This window comes from Vicugna pacos, chromosome 13, assembly GCF_048564905.1.
Source record: "Vicugna pacos chromosome 13, VicPac4, whole genome shotgun sequence".
Classification (NCBI taxonomy): domain Eukaryota; kingdom Metazoa; phylum Chordata; class Mammalia; order Artiodactyla; family Camelidae; genus Vicugna; species Vicugna pacos.
Window position 1 is genome coordinate 56,234,486 of NC_132999.1, and position 15,487 is coordinate 56,249,972.

At 44.5% G+C, this 15,487-nt stretch overlaps 1 protein-coding gene and 1 long non-coding RNA gene across 2 annotated transcripts in view; one reads left to right on the forward strand and one right to left on the reverse strand.

The window, feature by feature from the left end:
- Positions 1-3,629: 3,629 nt before the first annotated feature.
- LOC140700793 (uncharacterized) lies at positions 3,630-4,863 on the reverse strand. The gene is made up of 3 exons (XR_012079477.1): positions 4,749-4,863; positions 4,518-4,621; positions 3,630-3,955 (listed from the first exon to the last, which is right to left on the reverse strand). It is a non-coding gene; the product is annotated as an uncharacterized lncRNA (long non-coding RNA).
- The window catches only part of SDHB (succinate dehydrogenase complex iron sulfur subunit B), a 29,038-nt gene continuing 18,288 nt past the window's right edge, over positions 4,738-15,487 (forward strand). The window contains exons 1-2 of the mRNA XM_006196696.4: positions 4,738-5,059; positions 14,462-14,589. Of these exons, the coding sequence (XP_006196758.1) occupies positions 4,988-5,059; positions 14,462-14,589 (200 nt within the window). The 5' untranslated portion in view covers positions 4,738-4,987. The remainder of the gene's footprint in view (positions 5,060-14,461; positions 14,590-15,487) is intronic.

The following is a 15,487-nucleotide window of genomic DNA, read 5'->3' on the forward strand; positions in this document are numbered from 1 at the left end:
ATGACCAAGTTTTTTGACCATCTGAAATTCCATGCACTCACCTTGCCCTAGTCTTGACCCGGAGATTAAAGCTGCCTGGGTCTCCACTGGGCTCCCTCCTCCCCTAATCATCCCCCCACCCCCAATCTCTCCTTTCACCTTCTACAAGGGACAGGGACAGCTCATCCTCTGTTTTTATTTACCCCTTCATTTAATCAACATTGACTACATACCTACTACATGCTATTTCCCAAGCCAGTCACTTTGGAAACAAAAATGAATTTGTTCATTCATTAAATATTTATTGGTCATCTACTGTGTGTCAGTCACTGTGCCAGGCTCTGGGGACACAACAGTGAACAGGACAGGCATAGTTCTTGACCTCTGGCATGATAAATTTTAAGGATAAATATATTCATAAGGAATTAAAACCAAACTTGCAAATAGCAATAAGTTCTACAAAGACAATAAAGTGAATAGACTATGCCCTCCAAATGCTTACATTTTGGGGAAATGGACATTTAAATGGGTAATTGTTGACCCAGATGCTGATGCAGAGGATGTTTTGATGGGGGTGGTCAAGGGGTGATTTCCAAGGAAAGGGACAGTTGGAGCTGAACCTGAAAGGGTGAGGAATTGGCCATGTGGAAAAGGAGGAAAGGGCACCTCAGATGCCAACATGGAAGCGAGCAAAGGCTCGGAGGTGAGGAGCAGGGAGGGGAGAAAAGCGGGTGTTATCACAGGGAGAGATGAGACTGGAGGGGCCGGTGAGTGGGCCAGTCTTGGAGGCCCCTGGGACACCCGGGTGGAGATGCTCAGGAGACAGCTGGACAACAGGAGAGGGTCAGCCAGAGAGGTGGGAGAGGACAATGGTCCTTGGGTGGAAGGCAAATGAAATCCTGAATTTTGGATGTGAAGGCCCCTGAGTCCCACCACAGGGATCTATTGGGGTGAGGTAGGTTTTTCTCAGAAGCAAATAAATCTCCCAGGCTATAAAATCATCAGCTCTCCCACCCCTTCTTAGCCCTATGGCTGGGGGGAGTCCTGCAAGGTTGCCCTAAATCCCAAGACACCAGATACATAGCTGGATGTATAAATGACAGTTGACTCTGCTTTTTGGTTTTAAATTTTTTTAATTTCCAGCCCTCAGAGAAGAAAGGGGTCCTAAAGCAAGATTCCCACCCAGGATTGCTTAGCTTGCTCATTATCCAAAGACGAAGAAAGTCTGTAAAATGGAGACAGGCATTCCGACCCAAAAGCGTTGTTATGAGGACCAAAGGAGACTTTATGTAAACACATTCGTAAGTGATGAGGTTGCGAATAAACATAAAGCATCTAGCTGACTGGTGAGAAGCACTACTTCACTAGCTAGACAAATGGAGACAAACAAAAGCACTTTGGGTCTTATCACAAAGACACCTTGGGAAGCTATGTCAGGAGCAGGCCGTGAAAATCTCTAAGTTCTCGTGCAGCTGTGCCTTTCTGGAATCCCAAAGTTCAGGGCGGAGGTACAGCCGCCCAGGAATTTATTTCTCCATAAATTTGAGCTCCCCAAATCCCCATGAAGCCCAGGAATGATGTGACTGCAGGGCGCGTGGGCCCATTGGCACCAAGAACCCCTCCATAAATCAAGGTCTCACTCCTGCGGGCCTCAGACTGCTTTTTCCAAGGTGACCTGGGCAAAGTAAAAGGGGAGTTGCTAACCTCAGAGTGGCAACTGCCTTTGAGATGAGAGAACCCTGAAAATGCCAATAGGATGAATTGTCTAGAAACACGTTCCTTGAAGGGAGAGGTCACTCTTCATCTCAGAAGGTAATTCAGCCAAGAGGACTTAGAGGGAGAGTGACATTCTTCCATGAGTTCATCCAACTTGGGTGGCCCCTTGTGGCAGCCTTGGAAGAGCCCTATCCAGTGGTGGGTCAGCCCCAGTGAAAAGTCAAGGTGACTTCAGCCCTGTCACCAGTTACCCCTAAGGTAGCCCCCCAAGGCAGCGATGTGAATCACAGAAAGTTTTTTTTTTATTCTTTTCTTTCTTTTTTTTTTTTAATTGAAGTATAGTCAGTTTACAATGTTGTGTCAATTTCTGGTGTACAGCATACTCTTTCAGTCATACATACACATATATATTCTTTTTCATAATAAGTTACTACTATAGGATATTGAATACAGTTCCCTGTGCTATACAGTAGAAACTTATTTTTTTAATCTATTTTATATAGTAGTTAGTATCTGCAAATTTCGAACTCCCAATTTATCCCTTCTCAACCTCTTTCCCCTCTGGTAAACACAAGTCTGTTTTCTATGTCTGTGAGTCTGTTTCTGTTTTGTAAATAAATTCATTTGTGTCTTTTTTTTCCCCCAGATTCCACATATGAATGATATCATATGGTATTTTTCTTTCTCTTTCTGGCTTACTTCACTTAGAATGATGAACTCCAGGTCCATCCATGTTGCTGCAAATGGCATTATTTTATACTCTTTTATGGATGAGTAGTATTCCATTGTATAAATATACCACAATTCCTTTATCCAGTCATCTGTTGATAGACATTTAGGTTGATTCCATGTCTTGGCTACTGTATATATTACTGCTATGAACATTGGGGTGCATGTATCTTTTTGAATTAGAGTTCCCTCTGGATATGCCCAGGAATGAGATTGCTGGTGAATCACAGAATCTTAGATCAGCTGGCCCAACACCCTGATGATACAGGCAAGGAAACTATAGGCCAGAGATGGGGAGGGACTAGTCCAAGGTCACACAGCATCAAGGGAAAAGTCAAGGTTAGATCCAGGGGTCCTGACTGTTTCTTGTGGCCTCACTACATACCTCCTCTAATGAGTCCACACAGAAGGTCTAGCGCAGGACTCCAGAAACTAAGCCCCATCCACCAATTCATCTGGCCATCTTGATTTCTCTAGTAGCATCTAAGTGATGTGAGTGTGGAAACCAAAGACTGCAAAAAGGTGTCTTTCATAAGGGTAGGGGATTAAGAGGTACAAACTACTATGTAAAATAAATAAGCTACAAGGATATATAGTACAACACACGGAATACACTCAATATTTTATAAGTGTAACATAACCTTTAAAATTTGTGCATACTATGTCGTACCTCAACTATAACCTCAATTTTTTGAAAAAAGAGGCCTTTCACATGTCAAAAACAAGCGGGTAGTCAAGGAAAAACATTGTCCTGGGAAACAGGACAGTACCTGCAAAGTTAGCTAACTACGTAAACTGCCTGAGGTGACTGAAGAGACTTGGAGGACTGAGGCTACTGCCCACCAAGGTAATCAAGCCCCCAAAGTAAGGCAAGCTCTGAGATGACCCAGGCAGGGGTCTGGAAAAAACAGCTGAGATGACTGAAACAGATTTAAAACACACACACACACACACACACACAACTCTCTCATAAGACTGTTGTGAGGATTAAGTAAGATGATGGATCTTAATGTTTGGCACACAGCGGATGTTCAAGAAATGGTTCCTGATGCTAACTGACTAAACCACCGAGGACTGGGTTCCCTTCTGGTCCTTCTTTTGCAGAACAGAGCTTACTGTATTGCAATTGTCTGGTTGCATTCCGATTAGAGAGTAATTTCAGTGGGGTTGGCAACTGTACCTGGCTTACTCACTCGTACCACTGTTGGCACCTCCGAACCCTGCTTACTGAATTCAGGCTCGAGGACAGAGTTTTGGATGAAGTAGAAAAGGCAGCTTTACTTCTTTGCCAGGCAAAAGAGGTCACAGTGGGCTAATGCCTCTAGGACTGTGAGACTCCTGGGGAGAGAAGGCAGGAGGGGTTATAGTAGAAGTTCAAAAGTTCCAGGGGTGGGGTTAGTTTCCATAGAGATCATATACAGGGTAACCAATTCTTGCAAAGTTGTTCTTGTTTTTGCAGATGCAGTGGTCCTCTTCCCTCTGCTGGATATAAAGTTCACCTCTGGCTTTGGGACTCTGAATATTCCTATACCTAGAACAAAGGATGCATAGGAAGGGGCTCCGTGGAAAAATGCTCTAGAGAAAACTTGTCCAGTTTAAAGTCAGGCTGATAAATGATTTTAAATGGCCTTTTAAGCAGGCCAAAGCCTGGTACTTCCTGCTGCAGGCTGAGGCCTACAGCTCAAATAACAGAATACAAGGAAATCACAAGGGGTCAAAAACAGCTGCAGACATGCACAGTTATGAACAATAAGATACACAAAACACCCAACTGCTCTTTCTGAGGTGCCAGGGTCAAGAGGAGGGCACTGGAGGCAAAAGCAGGGCACTGAGCCCCATCCTCTCCAACCTAAACCTGGTCAGCAAAAGCATGAGAAAAACCCTTTAAACCATCATACGGTTGGGTAGTTACAAACACCATTACAGATATCAGAAGGTCACAACGACAATAGGGTCCTGCTCTGTTACACTGCCCCAGCACATAGGAGATGCTCCATACGTATTTTTGAATGAATGAATGAATGAATGAATGACATCTTTGCCCCATCAGCTTTAAAGTCCTCTCAGTTCATTCACCAACCCTCCTGATTTACCTGGGACTGATGGGGTTCCTCCAGACAGGGGACTGATAAAACCTGGAGTCTCTGACACACTGTGACAGAAATGACTCGTGGACAGAGTTGAGCGACTTGATAAACTTTCAGGAAGAAAGGGGTTAAAATTGAGTTAGGGCTCAGATCGGACGGCCCCCCTCGTGCTCTTGGCCCCACTCCTTTCCACCCACTTCCCTTTCAGACCCCGCCCCCTCCCTCTGGGAAGGTCACCTTCGAGGGCGGGAGGCCAAGTGGGCATGCGCTGGGCCCACCGCAACTGCGCGCGCTCTTGTTCGCTGTCTCCGCCTTTCCTCCGCCCACTGAGGAACCGGAAACCACCTCCCACTCGGTGGCTCTTGCCCGGCTAGCAGGTCCTCGGTGGATGCTGGCTAGGCGCCGCGGTGCTCGGCGGGACGCCGGCGGAGAGCGACCTCAGGGTTAAGGGGTGGGGCTCGACGTCAGGAGCCAAGATGGCGGCGGTGGTCGCGTTCTCCTTGAGGCGCCGGTTCCCGGCCACAACCTTCGGCGAGGCCTGCCTGCAGGTGAGCTCCGGCGCCGGGGGTCGAGTGCAGGCATGAAGGCCACAGAGACGGCTTGCACCTGAGGGGGCGGCGGAGGAGGCTGAGGGAGCACAGAACCGGGCCTCAAGGGGGAGGACGACCCGCTCCCACCTGCTTAGTGCTCGGATTTTGGCCGGGAGCATCTCTGAGGTCTTTCTTCACCGCCTCGCAGCATGTGTATTGGTCAGGGCCAGAGGATTTTTTGGACAAAAGTAAAAAAGGAGTTCAGAGAGGGGGCTTGAATTGCCCAAGGTCACATGACGAGCGAGTGACTGGCTGGTGGAAGCAGAATTCGAATACAAACATTTGGACTCCAAGCCTTTTTTTGCCAACACACAGTCGCCTCTGGGAAAACCAGACGTGCCAGAGCGTGAAGGATAGGGCTGGGAGGCGAAGTCACTCCTCCAGGGTGCGAAATTGAGAGCTCAGTAAAGAGGGACTGGATCCGGGGTTGGTTAGGAAAAGGGCGGGTGAATTGTCGGAGACAGGGGAAGGGAGAATGGGAGGGAAATACACTTAGCCTGAGGATCTGGTTTCCTTAAAGTAGTGTCATCCTCTCAGTGTCTCTGCCTGTAAACGGTGGATCACAATACCGACCTCACTGAGTTTGGGCGTGGATCACGTAGGTACAGAGCTTGGCGCTGCTCTTTATATTATTCAGGGTGCACTGATAGGTTTCCCCCCACCCCCTGCATTGTCAGGAAACTGCAGACTTCTGATCTGCATTCTAAATGGGAACTTGTCAAAGAGAAAGGGAAATTGCTGTTGCAGTTTGTGTACGTAAGAGACTAAGGATGTTTAAATCCCTTTCAAATCTTACTCTTCTGGGCTCCTGAAAAAACCCTGTAAGGTGGGTGAGCAGGGATTCTAAGCTCCTTTTTAGAGATTAGAAAACTGAGGCCCAGGGTGGGAGGGTATAGCTCAGGTGGAAGAACGCATGCTTAGCACGCACCAGGTCTTGGGCTCAATTCCCCAGCACCTCCTCTAAAAAAAAGTACATAAACCTAATTAAGAAAAGAAAGGGAAACAGGCCCAGAGAGAAAATTTGTTTACTTGCTCACAGTATCACAAGAACTGATTGATCCAGGATCTAAACCCAGTGTTTTGAGTATAGTATGTGGCAAAACTCCTAGCACAGACCTGGGCATATGGTAGGTGTACAATAAACATTAATTCCTCTTCTCTTCTTGCATTCCCATGAGAATGTCTCATTTCTAAGTACCTGCTGTGGCTGCATAACACAGTGCATATGGACTGTCTTCTAATGCTAGCTCTTTCCAATATGCTGTACGCGAACTTGGAGAAGTCATTTCACAGTCTTTCTCAGAAGGGGAGACAGGGGAAGAGGACTGCCTCTCAAGCTGGTGCCCTCTGAGCATTAAACTGATGATTGATAATGACCTTGTTTATCAGTTCCTTTTATGGTTGCTGAGCAAGCAGTTAAGTTGTGAGAGCCCCACCAGTGAGAGTGAGCTCTAAAGCTCAGGTCTCTCTTCCAGGAATAAGTCATAGAGAAAGCTAATTTCATAGGTCAGTGTTGTAAGGTGAGGCCATTGTAGGGCTTTCTGAGGGCAGAGAAAATAGAAGATTCACCTCCCCCCTCCATACACACACAAAAACACACATACACACAACCTTGTAGAAATACGCATTTTTACCCACAAAAGCCACCTAAAAAGAGTCCAGTAATGAGCTTGGTGTATTACCTCTGGGCATATTCAAGTTCCTAGGAGTCTGGGGCATAGTAGGATTTCTCTTCTGAATTAATTTTATGCATTACCTTCCACCACTGAACCACAGTTCTGCCGGTTAAGTATTTAACTGTACTGTGTTAGCTGTTTGTATTGCCTCATTTCTTCATCTGGACTGTGTACTCCTTGAGGGCAAGTGCCACCTACTTTCTGCTGTGTATCTGATAGCTCCTCGCAAGGTCAGGGCTTACGATTCCTGCCTGCCAATCAGAGTAATACAAGAATTGATACTGTTATCAACATGGAAAAGCAGAAATTATTTTCTGAGCAACGCTAGAAGCCTGGCCCTTCAGTTAATCCTATGAGGTGGATTTTTAATACTTCCTACTTTCTTACAAAAGAGGAAATAAAATCAAGTTAAGTAATTTGCCAGAGCACATCCAGCTACTAAGCGTAAGAGCTTGGATTTGAACCAGTGCCACTCACACGTTTCAGAAACCAGCCTGCACCTTGTGTTTTACTTAGGTTTACACAGACCACCCTGCCTTTCTCCTCTTCGTTTCTACACCTTTCTCTCCCACCTCCAAGCCTAAATCTGCTCTGTCTAGCCCCAAGCCTGCTCCTTAAGGAAGCATTCCTTGAAAAGTAACAGGCTGCCTTCCACACCATCCAGAATTCACCCTTCTCATCCTCAGTCTGGTTTCAGTCCAGTCGTTGATTATCTTGCTTCTTCCCTTAAATTACAAACTATGAATTTAATCTCATGCAAGATGTCCTACAAAGGTATGCTCAGCTTTGAATACACATTAGCTTTGTAGGTTGAGATAGAAATGCTTTTGAAGGACCCCCTCCATTGTAGATTCATAGAATAAATTTATGCATAGGCTGCCAAAACCCTCAAATTTTTGCCCCCCTTCCCCCTTAAGCCTATATTTTCTCCTTTTCTGCCTGTTACTGTGGGGAACTGGCAGCACTCTGTGGCTGCCTTTCACGGCTCTGTGTCCCGTCGCTTATTCAGAGCTTGCTCTCCAGCAATTCTCCCCTCACCCCTGCATTACCAGTTTTTTCTTCTCTATCAGATCAGCAGCAGCAGCATTCAAACGTGGTGTAATTTCTCCCATCTTGGGGGAAAAAAAAAAGCCATTATCTAACTACCACCCCATTTCTCTACTCATTTTTATAGAAAAATTTCTCAAGAGGCGTCTAAACTCACTGACCAAAATTCATCTCCCCTCCCCACCATTTACTCACAAACCTATTCCAGACTTCTCACCCATACCACTTCTCAGAAAGCACTTGGGTCAGGGTCACCGGTGACCCTGACTTTGTTAAATCATTTCTCAGTTCTCATGGTACTTTGCCCTCTGAAGCATTCATCACTTTTGTTCACTCCCGCCTCAGAACACTTTTTGGTCTGACCTCCAGGACCTCCCAGTCTCCAGGTCTTCCTCCTCCCACGCCGACAGTTCTTTCTGTCTCCCTTTGCTGATTTCTCCTCATTGGCCCAAACTCTAAATACAGGGCTCGGTCATTATAGACACTCCCTTGGGCTTTAGATGCCACTTACCGGGTATGCTGGGAACTCCTAAATTTATGTCTGCAGCCCAGACCTTGCCCTGGATCTTCAGATTGGCTTGGCCACCTAACTTCATTTTCAAGATTTCCACATGGATATTTAGTAATTAATACATTTAATAAATTTTGCTTGCCCTAAAGCCAAATCCTGGCACTCCACTTGCCACACACACACCAACTTTCTTTTCCCACTTCACTCAGTTGACGCAGCTCCAGCCTTCGCATGACTTGGGCCGAGAGCTTTGGAGTCATCCTTGTTGTTTGCCTCACATCCCTTCTGTAAGCGAATTTAAAAACTAACCGCTGCTCACCATTTCCACAGCCACCAGCCTGGTTCAGGCCTTCATCATCTCTCAGCTGATTATTGCAGCCACTTCCTACCTGGTTTTCTCACGTTCATCTTTGCAGCTCTACGGTTGATTCTCAAAACAGAAGACAGTATGATCCTTTCAAAACTTGTCTGACTTGGTCACTTCTCTGCTCAGAACCTCACAGGAGTTTCCCATCTTACTCGGGGTGAAAGCAGAAACCCCTCCAAAGCCCTCCGTGATCTGGCTCTCCTGTTAATGTCCTGACTTCCTCTCCTGTCCCTGTCCCCTCACCCACTCCATTCTCAGCTGCCACTGGCGCCTCGTTGCTCCTCAGCACATTCCCACCTCATGATCTTTATGCTCAGTGTTCCCTCTGCCTGGTTTGCTCTTCCTCTAGATTCTGTGTGGCTTGCTTACTCACCTCCTTCAGGTCTTTGCTCAACAGTCACCTTATCAGTGGAGTCTTCCCTGGCCACCCGGTTTAGAATTGGAGCCAGGATCCCTGTTCCCTGCCTATCTCTCCCGCTTCACGGCGTTTCTCACCACCTGACAGACTTGTAGATTTTATTTGTGTGTTTTCCCTCCAATCACAATCCACCAGGACCAGAATGTATGTCTGTTTTGTCCTTGATCCCCCAAAGCCTAGAACTGTCCTTGGGGCATAGTAACTACTCCATAATTATTTATCGAACAAGTAAGTGAACGAATGTATCTGGACCACCTACCACCTAAAAACCTTGCTGATTGTGTGAGCAAAGTAACAATTTCTCTTGTTCCTTGGATCTTTGGGGGGAAAGGAATTATCTTTTTGTGCTGTTCTATTTTGAATTTTCATTTTCACCACTGTATGGTGGCTAAAAGGTTGAGCTTTGGAGTCAGATGACCTGTGTTTGAATCCTGGCTCTTTTTTTTGTTTGCTCATTTTTTGATTGTGAATAATTAAACTTCCCTCATAGAGATGTTGTAAAGGTTAGAGATAATTTAGTGCAACATCTGGCACGTGGTAAGGGCTCAGTGAATAAAAGCTATTTACTTCTATTACGAACACCTGCAGAACAAATTTTTAGACTTCTCTATTTGGGAATTTTATTATCATAATCCTATGGATTAACTCTTAGTGCAGCCCTCAAGATGAGCAGAGCTCATCACTTTTAGAACCACAACCTGCTCTGATCATTTTGATTTCAGTATCTTCTCCCCTCATTCCTGTTAGCACCCTCTTCCCAAGTGTTGTATTACGTACATTTTTAACTCAGAGTGAATTTAAATAAGCTGTTTTGAAAAAAAAAATGAGTGACACTTTGGGGTACCCTGAAACTTATGTTGGGACTTACCACTTTATGATACCTCGTTGTGATAAATCCTTGCATTACTTTTTGCCTTGCATCATTTTTATGATAAGCCTTTTTTTTTTTTTAATGCTTTCTAAACGAGCGCAGTCCCTTTTGGGAAGATCTGCATGATCAAGTTTAGACCTTTGTGTCTTTGTAGAGTGGAGAGAAAGCACATATATTAGGTATTAGAAAGAGGTGTTAAAGCGAGGACTCATTGCAGATAACCATGGTCACCTTTGACAGGCCTTTTTGGAGTGAAACTGAGCTTGATAGAGCTGGGGGCCTGATGTCCACTGACAATACTGTCAAGTCAGGCTTTAGAACCAAGAAGTGATAGCTGACAACCCCAAAACCCCAGGTTCTGTTTAAACTCCAAGTGTTTCTGATGTTTTGGAAAAAAGAAAAAGAAGACGAAGAAGAAGATGTTACATATTTTTTTAAGGCATTTTATCCCTCTCTCCCTACCACCTACCTCAGGCACAGCAGCCACCCACTCTGGGAAAGTTTAAGCTGCCATTTCTTAAAAAGTTAAACATGTAACTACCATACAGCCCAGCAGTTACATTCCTGGGCGTTTATCCCAGAGAAATGAAGACTTCTGTTCATACCAGAACTTGTCCACAAATGTTCATTACAACTTCATTCATAATAGCCCAGAACTTGGAAACAGCCTGCAGATCCTTCAGTGGATGAACAGCTTAACACACTGGTGCATCATACTGTGGAACACTCCTCAGTAATAGAAAGAAGCGACTATTGAGGCACACAGCAGCTTGGCTGAATCTCCAGAGAATTATGCTGAATGGGGAAAACCCCAATTCCCTAAAGTTACATACCAGGTGATTGCATTAGATAACATTCTTTAAATGTGGCAGATTAGTGATTGCTGTGGGTTCAGGAGTAGGGATGGGAAGCACGAGGGACATGGTTGTGACTATAAAAGAGCAGATCTCGTGGTGATAGAAATGATGTTCTATGTCTTGTCCCTATCAGTGTCAATATTCTGGTTGTGATATTATGCTGTAGTTTTGAGCGTTGTTGCCACTGGAGGAAATTGAGTAAAGGGGTACATGGGAACTCAGTATTATTTCTTAACAGATGTGTATGTATGGTTCTACCGTTATTTCCAAATGAAAAGTGTAATTTAAAAAAAACTCGATGTATGCAACAACATGGATGAATCTCAGAAGCATGATGTTGAGTGAAAGAAGCTAGACACAACATGTGCTGTCTCATCGCATTTATGAAATTCCATAAAAGGCAAATTTGTAGTGGTAGAGAGCCAATCAGGTGCCAGGGAGAGGGAGAGGGCACTGATTGTAAACAAACACTGGAGAACTTTTTGAATGGAAATACTGTCATAATTGTGATAGTAAATATACAACTTTATCAGAACTCATCAAATTATACACTTAAAATTGGTGAGTTTTATTGTAATGAATTATACCTCATTAAATCTAACAGAAACAAAAAAGAAGGGGGGATGTATTAAGCAAGCAAAGGCTGCTGGAGCTGCTGTCTTAGGAATCTTTTCACTTTCTCCTAAGTACCACAAGGTGGCGCCAGCCAGATGTTCCTGTCAATTCACAAAATGGAGTCACTAGTGGAAAATGTTCCTATGCAGAAATGGCTTTCCTTTTATTAATGATCTTAGCCAGCTAGATGATAAGATAAAATACAGCTTTCATCCTCACCTTCACTTTCAATTTCTTCATCTGTTTTCTTCTTTCATACTGACAGCTGATTTTCTATTTCCAGCTTCATTTAATTTGGGGTGCTTTTTGCCAGCAAGGTAACAAATGCCATTGCCTTTTCGGTAATTACTCAGTTAAGTTTAAGAGTTTTTACTTTCTTTAACAGTTTATAAGAGTATTAGCTGGCCTGGAATATAGTCTGAATTTTTCTCTCCACAAATTGAGGGTCAAGTTATAATTGCCACTCGGACTGGCAGGCCCCTGCCCTCCTCATCACCATAGTAGAAGCTCAGCGGGCACTGGCATGGTCTCTGCCTTGTTTCATCTGCCTAAATAGAAAAGGGCTTCAAGGACAATGGGATGGGGACAGCTGGCTGCCGACTTAGTTATTGGTAAATGCCATATACAGAGGGGTATTTTTGTTTTATTTGTTAATGGCTTGATGTAGGTTACACTATTCAACATTTTAAAGTGCATTTAAAGTAAACCACATGTGTGCATTGGTCTAATGCTCAGTTTTTGCTCTTCAGTCTTTCATAACCATGGATTGAACTGCTGAATAGAGGCCACGACCAGGCACGCTAGAGATGTAAATATAACCTGGTCCATTCTGTTATATGTTACGTGTCCAGGTTGTTGCTGGGCCCAGATTGTTGGTCAAATGTCATTCTGGGTGTTTCAGTGAGGGTGTTTTTGGATGAGTTTAACATTTAAATTGATAGACTGAGTAGTGCAGATTGCCCCCCTAACATGGGTACGCCTCTTCCAGTCAGCTAGAGGCCTGAATAGAAGCACAGGCTGACCCTCCTCCAAATAAGAGGAAGTTCCTCCTGCCTGCCTGCTTTCAGACTGGGATGTCAGGTTTCCTCCTGCCTTTGGACTTGGAACATCGGCTCTTCCTGAGTTTTGAGCCTGCGGGCCTTTGGGCTGGCACTGCATCATCAGCTGTCCTGGTTCGCGGGCCTTCAGGCTTGGACTGGATTTACAGCCCTGGCTCTCTTGCGTCTCCAGCTTGCCAACTGGAGATCGTGGGATTTGTTATCCCCTATAATCACATGAGCCAGTTCCTTATAATAAATCTCTTCATATGTGTGTATATATGTACACCCCATTGGTTCTCGGTCTCTGGAGAACGCTGACTAAACACATGCCCTCAAGGAATTAGGACATAAAGAGAAGAAAACAGCACCAAGAAGAGACCTGAGAATATTTTCAAATCAGTCAGACAGTACAGTGTTTAGGAACATATTTTGGAGCCAGACAGACAGACGTGGGTTCCAAATCCTGGCTCCACTCAGTTGCTCTGTAATCATGGGCTCATCACTTGATCTCTGAGCTTTAAAAATGAGTATAAATGTAAATATAAATTTTCTTTTGAGCAACAGCACCGTTTTTTTTGCAAATACAGTCTTATCAGGAGGCGGTTGTGGGTGAAGGAGGGAGGGAAGTCAGGCCCACCATCTTACCCTGATCCTCTCACAGCAGCCCTGGCTGGCGCTGCAGGACTCCTTGGCTCACTGTGTGAAACCCACTGGCAGAGACTGTAAGGGCCCAGGAGATGTAAGAGAATCATCAGAGAGAGCAGGACTCAGCTGTTAGTTCACCCAATTTGTCCTGCTTTCAGATACAGTGTTCTTTATCTTCTTTCCTGCTGCAGTGCTATGGACGGGCATGTTTATGTTCCTCCCAGATTCCTGTGTGGAAGCCTCAATCCCCAGTGTGATGGTATTTGAAGATGGAGCCTTTGAGGGGGAATTAGGGTTAGATTAGGTTGTGGAGGTAGGGCCCATATGATAGGATTAACGCCCTTATATAAAAAAGGAAGAGACATGAGGTCTCTCTCCAACATGTGAGGATACAGCAGGAAGGCGGCTGTCTACAAACCAAGATCTCCCTAAACACCAAGTCTGACACCTTGATCTTGGACTTCCCGGCCTCCATCCAGAACCGAGAGAAGTAAATGTTGTTTAAGCCACTCTGTCTTTGGTATTTTGTTACCGTGCTGCAGACTGAGATGCCTAATGTAAAAACACCAGTGTCTCATTTTGACACCTGCGGTAGCTTTCTAACTGGTTTCCCCAGATGTCAGCAGACAATTCTTCCTTTGTAAACCAGTAATGTTCTTCTCAAAAATAAAAATGATTATGTCACCCACCTAATAAGTTCCTCTTAGCTTCTCATTGCTGTTAGGATAAAATCAAAACTTAAAAGTCTTTCTTGACTTCCTCAAATCTGCCACTCTTCCACCCCTGCCAAGTCCCCTGCTTCACACTGGGCTTTCCTCAGTTCCTCACAGATGTGTGTGCTCTCCCCCATCCCGGCCTCTACACAAGTTGTTCCCTCAGCCTATAACACCCCTTCCTCCTGCCTTAATCCCTCCCTGTTCATCAAACCTCAGCTTAAATATCATTTATGGAGCCCTCCCTGACCACTTACTCTGCTTACAGTAAGTCTCTGCTGTATTCTTCCCTCTCTGCACTTTATTGTGAATATATCATTTCTCTCTTGCTGACTACAAAGTAGATTCTATGAGAGCAAAAAAGCTTTGTCTGTTTTATTAAGGGCCATTTCACCAGTCCCCAGCACCATGTGTGGCATATTATAGGTGCTTAGTGCTGTGTGTTGGATTTTGGATGACCGCGTTTCCCAAGACTGTGTTTCAGTTAAGTGTGGATTTGTATCTAGTGTTGCTGTTTATAAGTGCCAGCTAAATAGAAGGATTTATCTTGCATTTTCAATAATTTAAATCTTTTCTTCTTGTGAACTTGTTCAATTTCAGGCTTGCCGCAGGGCCCAGACAGCTGCAGCCACAGCTCCCCGAATCAAGAAATTTGCCATCTACCGATGGGACCCAGACAAGACTGGAGATAAACCTCATATGCAGACTTACGAAATTGATTTGAATAAGTGAGTATCTCTGTGAAAGCTAGATATTTGAAAAATGAAGGTGAGCTTTTGATCTGATTCAGGGACTTGCTTTTCCCATCCTTAGAAGGTTTGAAAACAGATTATCCATGGCTCTGGAATTTATCATCGCTTTTTAAAACAAGAGTGAGGTAGGTACCTGATTCAAAAAGATAGTACCAAGAAGAATAACTTACAAAATTCCTTTCCTCCCTGCACATCAAAGTGTAATGACTTTTAGTAATACTGGTAGAGTTGGCTTTCTGCATAGTATTTGAAGTCATTTAACACATTACAATTTAAAAATATTTGATGTTTTCATGTTAATTTTATGTGTCTGGACCTATGTATTATATAATAGTGATGAATACTGTAATCTTGCCCGGAATGGTGATAGGACGAGATAGGGATATAGTTAAAATATTAAAAATGATCCATACATTAGCTTTCTATTTTTGTCATAACAAACTGCCACAAACTTAGTGGCTTAAAACATCAAAGATTTATTATCTTATGGTTAAAATTCTGGTAAAGGTCTCACGACTAAAATCAAGGTGTCAGCAGGCTGTGTTCCTTTCCAAAGACTAAGGAAAAATCTTTTCTGTTCATTTGAGCTGTTGGCAGAATTCAGTTGCTTATTAAGACCAAGTTCCCTATTTTCTTGTCAGCTGCAAGCTGAGGGCCACTGGCAGCTTTTAGAGGCTGCTGCATCCCTTGGCTCATAGTCCCCACCTTCAGAGCCAGCAGCAGCAGTTTGAGCCCATCACATTACATCTCTCTGCACCACTCCTCTTCCACCATCTTCCACTTTAAAGGATCACCCCAGGCAGCCAGAGGAAAAGACCTTGTGAGCTGGGCTCTAGCTTCGCGCTGCTCCACACCTCCCTCTCCCGTGTAACCA